Genomic DNA, 12579 nt, shown 5'->3' with positions numbered 1-12579 from the left:
GGAAATAGATGTACGAGTGCTGCCAGCATTGCTGCAGAGGTTGAAGAGGTGGGGGGGGGGGTCAGCCTGTCGGTGCTCAGACCATACGCCGCACACTGCATCAAATTGGTCTGCATGGCTGTTTTTCCAGAAGGAAGCCTCTTCTAAAGATGATACACAAGAAAGCCCGCAAATAGTTTGCTGAAGACAAGAAGTCTAAGGGAATGGATTACTGGAACCATGTCCTGTGGTCCGATGAGACCAAGATAAACTTATTCGGTTCAGATGGTGTCAAGCGTGTGTGGCGGCAACCAGGTGAGGAGTACAAAGACAAGTGTGTCTTGCCTACAGTCAAGCATGGTGGTGGGAGTGTCATGGTCTGGGGCTGCATGAGTGCTGCCGGCACTGGGGAGCTACAATTCATTGAGGGAACCATGGATGCCAACATGTACTGTGACATACTGAAACAGAGCATGATCCCCCTCCCTTCCAGGACTGGGCTGCAGGGCAGTATTCCAACATGATAACAACCCCAAACACACCTCCAAGATGACCACTGCCTTGCTACTGAAGCTGAGGGTAAAGGTGATGGACTGGTCAAGCATGTCTCCAGACCTAAACCCTATTGAGCATCTGTCTGCATTGACCATCCTCAAAACAGAGGGGAAAGAACGCAAGGTCTCTAACATCCACAAGCTCAGCCATGTCGTCATGGAGGAGTGGAAGAGGACTCCAGTGGCAACCTGTGAAGCTCTGGTGAACTCCAAGCCCAAGAGGGTTAAGGCAGTGCTAGAAAATAATGGTGGCCACACAAAATATTGACACTTTGGGCCCAATTTGGACATTTTCACTTAGGGGTGTACTCACTTTTGTGGCCAGCGGTTTAGACATTAATGGCTGTGTGTTGCGTTATTTTGAGGGGACAGCAAATTTACACTGTTATACAAGCTGTACACTCACTACATTGTAGCAAAGTGTTATTTCTTCAGTGTTGTCACATGAAAAGATATAATAAATATTTACAAAAGTGTGAGCGGTGTATGCACTTTTGTGAGATACTGCATGTCACTGCTAACCAATCTTGCAATTTCATGATATTTTCATGCTACATTTGCATACTTTATTTTTTTGATAATGGTTTGATAATGATTTACTAAAACTGGTGCACTCAGAATCTAGTGCAGCTGTGCATGGTAGCCAATCAGCTTCTAACCTCAGCTTGTTCAATTAAGCTTTGGCAATGCAACCTGGAAGCTGATTGGTTTCTATGCAGAGCCTGATTTTGCACTCTCCAGCTTTAGTAAATAAACCTCACTGTCTTTGTCTTCACAGGATTTACAAACTCCTAATTTTACCTAATGTTCCTACATGCATTTATGGGAAATGCATGCCGATTGTTTAGCCTCTGCTTTATTCCTTTTGCAACACCCTCCATATTCTATACATTTGTATTTCTATATATTGTACTTTGAAAACGTAGTAATAAAGATTATACAAAAACAAAAAAAATAATTTTACATAACAATGCTTCTTCCACCTTCTAAGGCCCCTTTCACACATGCCGACCATTCAGGTCCATGCATCTTTATGGAGCGACAGATGTCAGCGGTGACATGTCTGCTGATATCCGATCCTATCCGCTCCGATCTGCCAAGTCCAGACGGATGGTGGTCCTATTTTCCAACCCCCTGGCGGATTGGATGAAAACAGACAAGCGGTCCGTTTTCATCCGATCTCCCCATAGAGGAGAGCGGAGATCAGACAGGTCTGTTTCTGCACAGTGAGCGGAGATGGATTTGTCATCCGCCGGCTCAGCTGGGATCAATGGATCGATCCCTGCTAAGCAAGCGGAATCTGTATAACGGATATGCATGTGTGAAAAGGGGCCTTAAAGCCAACGTATAGCCCAAAAGTATGAGGTTATACAGGTAATAATATATACAGATAATACATCTGCCTGGCTTCTATGGCTGTTTGTGTCCAGTGAGATTTTCCATCAGTTCCTGTTCATGTGATAGCAAACCATAGTATGTCAGAGATATGCAGAGTTAAAGGAAAATAAAAGGATAAAGTTATAAATGAGAATTTATATTCCTATGAGAGACCCACACTATTGACAATTTTAGTCCAAACGTTCTGCCCTTCAGCAGATATTAAGCTAGTGCATTCTTTTTTTTTTTTTTTTTGTAAACACACCCACTGCTTTTAGCAGTTTAAAAATTAGCTAAACCAGTCACTTTATATACAGGGTCCCTACACATACAAGGTCCTTCACACGGGCGTTCAGTCACTTTTTTTTGTAAAAAAAAAATGGATCAAATATGATATGGATGTCAATTTTTACATGTCTGCTGACATCCATTATTCATCTGTTTTTTTTACAAAAAACAGTGACTGACCTGAACTTCAAACACTGTATATAGCTGATTGCTGAGGTGGCCGGGAAGCTGTCCGCCACATCCTTAACAACTGATGAGTCATCAGCTGTCAGCAGGCTTCCCCGCTGACAGCTGAATGTAAAAAATACACGAATAAATCGAAAAAAAAAAAAAAAAAAAAGAGAAGGCGTGGAAGCCCCTTTCATTACAAGTGAAATTTGCTATGCCTTGTGGGGGCAGCCATCTTGGTAGAAAAGAAGCATTGACATAAGGAAGCAAAGCACCAACACAAAAAAAAAAAAAAAAAAAAAGCCAAACGAACAATGCTGTAGTGACACCACTAAATGCACTCCAAAACTCTCAAAACTAGATGTTAATGGCAGTGGCAATGCCTTGAATTTCACAATGCAGAAATACAGCTATGAAGTTGTAGGCACAAGAAGTGCACCCATATTTTCCAGGAAGAATTCAAGACAGGCGGCTTTTCAGGGTACGGATTACGCACACTAATATTTCTAGAGCTTCCCCATAACAAACTCTTCACCTTTTTAAATCAGGTGCACTTTAAAAGGCAGCTCACTAAGATGCAGACACAACCATGCCACCACAGGTTGAAGTGAGCAGATGGAAGCCTCCAGTGAGTTTGTCCCAGCTACAGCACGTAACTACTTACCTGTCAGTCATCGCAGACTCTGGGTCACTTTCTTTACTTCTACATCTTTGTCACTGCTCTGTGTGAGGCAGACTATACAGCTGAACCAGACAGACTATCGGAAAGCCAGTGGCCTCCAGAGGGAGACCCCCGCCGTCAAGAAGTTTTTTCAGCACTCTGGTTGAAGTGGCAGTTAATAATTTGGTTTATTTTAAAGATAACAAAAAACATTTTATTATTAATAAAGCCAGTAATTCCAGCAAGAAAACATTGATATATCTGTTTTTTATGCAGCAAAATATTAATCTTACTATGCAAATACATTTTAGGAAAAATAATCCACATATGGAAATAAGAGTCCGATTTAGAAACATCTCTATCAAGTATTAGATGTTACATAGACGTAAAAAGGACCCATCAGAGGGGGTATGTTGTCAGCAATATTATAGAACGTTGGTGCGATGATCTTTACACCATTCAATAATACTCTTTAGGAATCCTCACCAGGGGTTGTTTCTACATTTTAAAGAATTGATTCAGGTTTAATAAATAACAATGTGGTATGCCAGCGAAACAAATCTATAAGGGAACATTGTGGATTAACAAATACTGATTAGAATGATTTTCATTGATGCCATTGTTCTTGAGGGATCCCTAATCTCAACTTCCTTCCTTCTTTATAATTTCTCTTAAAGTCTGCCAATTTAAAGGATGATTCTTTATTTAACTGATGGATGTAGGTATATGAAGCCAATTCTTGAACTTCAGGAAGAGTAGAATGGTCTGAGACTAATAGCTAGGATCAGCTGGGGTTAAACAGGAATAGGGTGAGGCTATCCTCAGGAAACAGATCTGAGAATATACAAAAAAAAAAAAAAAAAAAAATGTACAGAGGTGAAAATAAAAGCAGTAACCTAATGCTTGTGCATATCACTTCTATGAATTGCACTATGCTATACTAATTATGTTTTGGAAGATATACACCTCCAATGAATACTAAGTAAAATAAAGTAACACATAATTATGGCATGCTAGTTATTTTAATTGTTAAAAAAAGGCTGTAATACAGCAATACAACAATACCCTGGAAGTGGAACAAACCCTTACAACGGAGACAAAGTGATATCAAGATCCCGGGGAAATCTTTTTAGGTAAAACAAAAACATTGGGAAGGCAAATAGTGGTTAAATACGAGTAAGCCATTATATTTTTTTATAAACTTTAACAATCTTTTTCTACAAAATGCTTTGCACTGTTCTGTTTTTGTTAGGAAACATTTCATGTTTATTTCATGTAAAGAATAAACTTATTTTGTTGATTTAAATTATTATTCATATGTACGTAAATTGCTTGTTACAATCAGACTATACACATACCATTTAAAGCAATAGACTGAAGAAAACCTGTACTGAAAGAAACACAGGGGCTTTCATCGCTGAAGTCTATTTTTAAAAACTTTATTTGCCTGGTGGCTGTTATGTTGATCTAAAAGTGGTTCTAAATTCATTACTTTTTTTTTACCTTAATGCATTCCTTGCCATCTTAAAGGAAACAAAATGATGGTTTTGCTTGCTTCTTTATTAAGATTCAATAATAAAATACACATTTTCAGTCAGCTAAAAGTAAAACATAGTGCATAAACTACATACTTACATAGGTTGGAACCCCCCCCCCCCCCCCCAAAAAAAAAAACAAAAAAACAAACAAAAAAAACCCATGGTTCAATTTGCTCCATCCTTTTACCATTAAAGGCAATCATGCCATGTTCCATTTGGGAGCTGTTTATCTCACTTTATGCCCTGGTGACCTTATGGTGGTCTCAGCTTTTCCTACTCTATTTTGGGGGGGGGGGGGGGGGGGGGGGGGGGAGTTCAATTACCATGTATTTTATTACCAACCCCTTGGTCAGGATTCCCAGAGCGCATTATTTAATGATGAAATAACGTTGAGGAATTTAGCTAACTTCACTTTCAGGTGATCGCACAGGTACTAAGTAAAAAAATCTTCACACTTAGTACAGATATAGCAATATAAACCCAACAGGGGTTTTAACCTTTTCCCACTGTGCAAAAATAAAAGCTGTCTTTCCCAGTAGTACTGGAGTTTCTAAAAAACAGCTCTGGCTTCATCACATAGGGGGTTATTTACTAAAGGCAAATGCACTTTGCACTGCAAGTGCATTTGGAAGTTCAGTCGCTGTAGATCTGAGGGGAAGATCGAAATGAGGGGAAGCTCTGCTGATTTATATCATCCAATCATGTACAAGCAAAAATGCTGTTTTTTTTTTTTTTTTTTTTTTATTTCCCTTGCATGCCCCCCTCAGATCTACAGTGACTGCACGTCCGAGTGTACTTGTAGTGCAAAGTGGATTTGCCTTTAGTAAATAAACCCCATAATTCCCATAAATACTTTTGCCATGAAGATAAACTGTATTGATTTATCTATGTGTTATGTATTACATATGTATGTGTATGCGACTTGGAGACCTTAGATTGTAAGCTCCTTGAGGGCAGGAACTGATGCTATTGTACAATATATGTATGTAAAGAGCTGTGTAAATTGTTGGCGCTATATAAGTACCTGTAATAAATACTAAATAAATTGATATTTTTCTGTGAAATTGCCCAGTAAATCACTATAAAAACAAACACTCACCTGTTCTATTACCGTCTTATTGTCATGCTGTGCTGTCACGTTAACACTTATAAGCTCCTAAAGACAAAATAAAAAAAAAAAAAAAAAAAAAAAAAAAAAAAAAAAAAAAAAAGGTACAATCATTGCAGTATATTGTGTTTTCTATATGGCAGATAAAAGCAATAAATGCATACACTAAACACATTTACAACAAGACAGATACATCATATCTATAACATACTGGTTGCTCTGCATTATTGGGCACGGAACAAATACATTCATTGTCCTGAACCAAACCACGCACTACCATGTGTGCCAACAATGAAAATTATATATCATAAAGATTAGTCTCTGACATGACTGTCCTCACAAAGCACTGCCCAAGTAAGACAGTTTTACTAAGTTTAATAGAGGAGTCACAAATGTCTAAATGCACAAATCTTTGCCACGCTAAAAAGTGATAAATTAGATAATCTATCTATACACACACAGAAAATAAAAACATGAATTAAAATAAGCTTATGTGAGAAGTCCCAAAATAAGTCTGATATGGTGTAGACACAGTCTGATGTGTGAAAATCAGGGTGGATATAAAATCAGATTTTTTTTATTTTAATCGATTTTTTTGATTTTTAATCAAAATTTATTTTAATAAAAACCTTATGTAAAGATAGTTTTCTATTTAAGATACATTAATAATTTTGTTTATTCAGCATGAAATTGAGCTTAGTTATGTAGCATGAGGCTGTATATTCTGCAATATTTACATTTTTGGTAAACTCATTCAATGAATCCAAGCCCTGCAATTGGAGATACCATGCACTGCATTGATGCATTCACACAATGTCACAGTGACCAAGAGTTATAACAAAGTTCAGGAATATTCCTTTATCCCATTGTTTTGCAAATCTATGTACACTACAAACTGTATGATTGAATTGGTCCTGATATTGCTGTTTTACTAACCTAACAGTTACAAGGTCAAAATAGGAAACCTTAAATTTGGTTTGCAAATATTAAAGATTGTAACTACCAGCAAGAATGAGTCCTTACATTTAAAGAGAACCTGTCATTTCAGATCATGGCAGCGCCTGTTAGCGGGCATCCACTCACCTGCTGCCACCACGTCCCTCACCTTGTGTCACTGCCACATCACCAGCCTTCCCAGTAAAGTGAATGGGACTGTAGGCGAGTAAACAGCAGGTCAGAGGAGGAGCTGCTGCGGGACAGAGATGACAGTTTCTCTTTAAAAATTATGATTTAAATAGAGTTGATTTAAATCAAGCCTTTTTACTAGTGATTTAAATCAAATCCACCCTGGTGAAAATCAAAAAAAGAAAGCGTCAAAGTCCCAATTCAATCCAGGATGGTGAAGAGATCGGGTGTATGGTGTAAATTCCAATACAGAATGTGAATCACCCAGTGGTACCACCCACCATAAGACAAAATGGACTCTTACCAGAGAATGCAGACCCTTAAAAGTCAAATAGGCTGTACTAACTAATGTGTCATCTGTAATGGGAACCTTTCTCTCCTCCTCATTATCAATGGCCACTGCAGTCTCCCAAACAACCACATAAGATACTCCATCATATCATATAAGAGAACAAAACTGGGGAGGGGGGGGGGGGGGAAACCACATAGTGTAAAACTGTATACAAATGTATTAAATAAAAAAAGCTAGCCACTCACAAGATTTATGAAATCTCATAAACAAGCACTTAAATAGAAAAACAACCAGTCCTAGGATCAAATCCATCAGTATCCTGGTACAAGTGTGCCTAGTGACATCACAAGCACAAGCTCCACCTTATACACAATTGACGTCATCGGGGGCATGGAGATCACACTCGTCTCCACGCTTTATCAACACCCACTCAGAAGGGGAAAACCCTTTTGCTGTCAATTCGGGCTTTAACCATGCCTCACTATAGTTTACAAAATAGCCACAATGCATATGGAATGAACAGCCAAGCCTCATTTCGATTGTAAAGATGGCCACATTCTGTAGTAAGTCACCAAGCCCCTTTTGATTTTCGCAGATGGCCACAAAATATCCAAGGTAACCTACCAAGTCTCACTTTGAAGCAATAAAATTAATTCTGTATTTAAAGATGAAATTTTTTTTTTTTTTTTTTTTTACTCTCTCACTCTTTCTCCTCCTCCTCGTCATCTACCCCTCTCGGCCCCCTCTCTCTCATCCTCTCCTACCCTTCGGGGATCTCTGCTATGCCCCAAAAAATTCTTACTCTATTTGTATTCTTGTCTTCTTTTGATGCAAGATGACAAGTAAAATCAAAGTGATGTCATGGAATGTCAGAGGATTGGGGGATGGTAGAAAGAGACGTGCTGTAAAAGAACTAATTGAATTCTACAATCCCGCAATAGTCTGCCTACAGGAGACACATAAGGGGAATGAAGATGACAAAATGTTTTGTACATTTAAATATAAATATGAATTTCATGCTACATATTCTACATACTCCCGTGGTGTGAGTATTTTGATTTCGAATGCTATTAGGTTTACCTGTAAGCAGTGTATTAAAGATCCGGCTGGTCGATATTTGATGCTATTATGCTGTGGTAGCACTCTCGCCTAGCAGTAAGAAGGGTCACTGGTTCGAATCCCAACCACGACACTACCTGCTTGGAGTTTGCATGTTCTCCCTGTGCCTGCGTGGGTTTCCTCCGGGTACTCCGGTTTCCTCCCACACTCCTAAGACATGCTGGTAGGTTAATTGGATCCTGTCTAAATTGTCCCTAGTATGTATGAATGTGAGTTAGGGACCTTAGATTGTAAGCCCCTTGAGGGTAGGGACTGATGTGAATGTACAATGTATATGTAAAGTGCTGCGTAAATTGACGGCGCTATATAAGTACCTGAAATAAATAAAATAAATAAATTATGCTCCATAAATGATAGACTAATCCTCTTGGTGAATGTGTATATTCCCCCTCCATATAAAGACGACGTTTTAAAAAAGGTTTTTGAAAAAATGGCACAACTGCCTGATGTTCCAACAGTGATAATTGGGGACTTTAATAATGTACTAAATGAAGAGTTGGACAGGCAAAGTAACAAAAAGAGTAATGGGAGGGGAAAGGTCACAAGATGGGCCAGCCAGATACAAGAGATGGGTCTATCAGATATATGGAGAGTAAGATTCCCGGTCAGTAAAGAATACTCATGCTATTCAAGTACTTATGGATCACTATCCAGAATTGACATGGCCTTGGGAAATGGTCATTTTCTCCCATTAGTAAAAATAATTCAGTACGAAGCACGGGGAATCTCGGATCACTCTCCATTAACTGTGACTTTGGAGTGGACAGAACACCTGATTCGGCCAATGTGGAAAGTCAATCCACAGTGGCTATCCTTGATCCCAGAGAGCAGTCAAATAAAACAACTGCTAATGGGCTTTTTTGGAGATAATAAGGGCTCAAGTTCCGCGATGATGGTGTGGGATACAATGAAAGCATACCTTAGAGGCCTAATAATTAAAGAAATATCTAAAATTAAATTAGCCACAAGACAGTGGGAGGAAGAGTTAACCCAGAGAGTTAAGCAAACAGAACAAGAATACACATCAGATTCCAATAGGGAGAAATTTGGAGCATGGCAGGACGCGCAGAATCTATATAAAAAGTTGGTCTTAACCAAGGCAGAGAATAATAGATTCTTGCAGAACCAAAAGCACTATGAAATGGGGGAACAGGTGGGTCATATGTTAGCAATGATAACACGGAACCAGGAAGGCCCATCCACTATAGCTGCTATTGAAGACAGAAAGGGGACAGTAAAGTATGATACAGAGGGCATCCAAAAGATATTTGTAGATTTCTATTCACAGCTGTATGAATCTGAAAACTTAAATGTAAAGGAAAAGACTGAACAATTCTTAGATAATCTAACTATGCCCAAGCTGACCTCAATAGAAAGGGAATCCTTGGATATTCCTATAACAATGGCAGAGCTGGAGGAAGCGGTGGGACAAATTCAAAACAACAAAGCTCCAGGGATGGATGGACTCCCCGTGGAGATATATAAACTATACGGTCAGATCCTGATCCCAGAACTCCTCGAAGTACTCAATGAAGCATATGTCACACGGGAACTCCCTAAATCGATGATGGAAACAATAATAATCATAATTCTAAAACCGGATAAAGATCCACTAAAGCCCGGTTCTTATCGCCCAATATCTCTCCTTACATCTGATGTTAAAATACTAGCTAAGGTCTTGGCAAATAGGTTATCCAGACATATTGATACTTTGATCCATAGGGACCAAACAGGTTTCATCCCCTCCAGATCAGCAGCAACAAATATTCGCAGGCTCTTTTTGAATCTGCAATTGCCAATGGACGACGGGGGAGCCGGTGCCATTCTGTCATTGGATGCCCAGAAGGCATTTGACATGGTAGAATGGGAGTATCTATGGATGGTATTGATTGCCTTTGGTATAGGTCCAGGCTTTATAACCTGGCTAAAATTATTATATAAAGACCCTAGGGCAAGGCTGCGTATCAATGACACTATGTCACCAGCTTTCCCGTTGTCCCGGGGAACTAGACAAGGCTGCCCTCTATCCCCGTTGCTGTTTGCATTGGCGGTGGAACCATTGGCCGCCGCAGTTAGACAGTCTTCGGGGATAGAGGGATTCCGACGTGCAGGAAGAGAGGACAAAATATCCTTATATGCAGATGATGCCTTAATCTTTCTGAGCGACCCCACAAAATCCCTAGAGGAACTCATGGCACTTGTATCTGCATTTGGACAGTTTTCTGGGTTTCGCATCAACTGGGAGAAGTCGGTATTGATGCCACTACATAAAGCCAAAATTTCATTACCAGACTGTGCAAATAAAACATAAAATTAAGTATTTAGGGATCCAGGTAACTCGAAAAGTGGGGGACTATGTGGACCTTAACCTTAGACCACTATTGACTAGGCTTAAAGATAAATGTCGGACCTGGTGCAAACTCCCACTAACTGTGATTGGCAGAGCCAATCTTATAAAGATGATCTGGGCCCCACAATTATTGTACATTTTTCATAATTGCCCGATGTGGATAGCCGCATTTTGGTTTAAAAGGATAGAATCGCTCTTTCGCGAACTCATTTGGAAGAAAAAATATGCACGTATTAAATTAACAACCTTAATGCTGGCTAAAGATGAGGGGGGACTCTCTATCCCACATCCAAAAAATTATTTTTTGGCTTCACAAACCCAGCAATTTTTTGGCTGGACAGAGGTAGATGAGAATGATCCCATACAGGGGTTATAACTTCCACTGGGTAAGGGATATTCACTGATGTCCCTACTAGAGACAAAAACCTTTCAAAAAGATAAGAAATTCATGACAGGTGAGCTATTCAGTAAGGTATGGCTAGCAATAAAAAAGATTACTAACATTACAGGTTATACTTCCTATACACCAATATGGAATAACGCAAATTATGAGGAAGTGCAGAGATTGGAGGGATTTGGGCTTTGGCAAACTCAGGGGCTGAGACATGTGGAACAACTGTTTTGGAACGATAAGATAAAATCATTTGCGCAAATATCTGAGGAATTCGGGATTCCAAGACAGAGGTTCTTTCAGTATCTCCAGCTTAGACATGCTTTTCATGTCCAGGCCCGTATATCTGTATTTAAGCTTAATGTCTCTAAAATAACAATATTGTTGAAGAAAAGGGATCAAAAGAAGGGACTGATCTCTGAAATATATGAGATATTGCAGTGTAAATTTAAGGAAACTATAGTGGTACCGGCCAGGTCGCAGTGGGAACGAGACCTGGGAGCACTGACTGACGCTCAGTGGTCGGAGGTCTTGTCTGCGATCCCAAAGGTATCTCTGTCAGCTACTCAAAAATTAACACAACTTTTTATTACACATAGATCATACTACACCCCCGAAAAACTATTTAAATGGAAACGCAGGGAATCCCCCTTATGCCCCCGATGCAGTGGTGCACCGGCTAATCTAATACACATGTTGTGGAAATGCCCCAAACTCCATCGTTACTGGCAGGATATAATTAAAAACATAAATAGCGCATTGGGTATAGAAATTTCACTAGATCCAAATTTATGTTTATTAAATATAGTGGAGGAACCAAATATTTCAAAACATACCCATACCGCAATGACGAGAGGCTTGTTTCAGGCACGAAAGCTAATTGCTCAGAAGTGGATATCTAAATACCCCCCAACGGTCGAAGAATGGAGAACACAAATAAAAGAAGCCATAATAAAGGAGGAATTTATTTATACACATAGAGGGAGCCAAGATAAATTTGACGCCATCTGGAAAAGCTGGGTAGAGGCCTGGGACAATGAAAATAAAAGATGAATCAATATGGGAGAGGGACAATGTTGGGTCTGGGTAGAGGATGGGAGGATGGGGGGGGGGGGCTGAGATACAGCAGGGGGAGGAAATCTATTTTTGTTGTCGTTGGGTTTTGCCCCCTTCTTTTTTGTTTTTTTTTTTGTTTTTTTTTTTTTTGTTTTTTTTTTTTAAAAAAAAAAAATAATAGAAAAGAAACAAATTGAAAAGATGAAAAAAATATATTATAGTTGTCCCCTATTGAGTGGAAGTCTAAAATATCATTGGCATAAAAACAAATCAGAGAACAAATACAGAAATATAAATAAATACATATAGACAATAAGTAAAAAACATCTCCAGTTTCAGCAAAGGTGACTTAAAGTGAATGTAAAGCCAATTCATTAAATTTGAGCTGGGCAGATAGATCTGCAATGTTTTCTTATCTCTCTCCAAAGCCCTGTGTCTTGTAGCTTTCTCTTGCTGTGTTCCACCGTTAGAAGCCTGATAAGTTTTCCGTGCATATGATAAAACCAACAGGAATTTTGAGTCGGGGGAGGTTGCCATAGTTTAGCAGAGCCCTGAATGATACAATGGAGAGAG

The 12579-nt window shown here is 39.2% G+C and overlaps 1 protein-coding gene across 2 annotated transcripts in view; it reads right to left on the bottom strand.

Moving 5' to 3' along the window:
• The window catches only part of GINM1 (glycosylated integral membrane protein 1), a 112613-nt gene that overhangs the window by 88574 nt on the left and 11460 nt on the right, over positions 1–12579 (bottom strand). For both annotated transcript variants that reach the window (XM_073627447.1, XM_073627446.1), the window contains exon 2: positions 5665–5721. In XM_073627447.1, coding sequence (XP_073483548.1) covers positions 5665–5721 — 57 coding nt within the window. The remainder of the gene's footprint in view (positions 1–5664; positions 5722–12579) is intronic.

This window comes from Aquarana catesbeiana, linkage group LG04 (genome assembly GCF_042186555.1).
Source record: "Aquarana catesbeiana isolate 2022-GZ linkage group LG04, ASM4218655v1, whole genome shotgun sequence".
NCBI lineage: Eukaryota > Metazoa > Chordata > Amphibia > Anura > Ranidae > Aquarana > Aquarana catesbeiana.
Note: the sequence above shows the minus strand (reverse complement) of the source record. Positions and strands in the feature narration are given on the sequence as shown.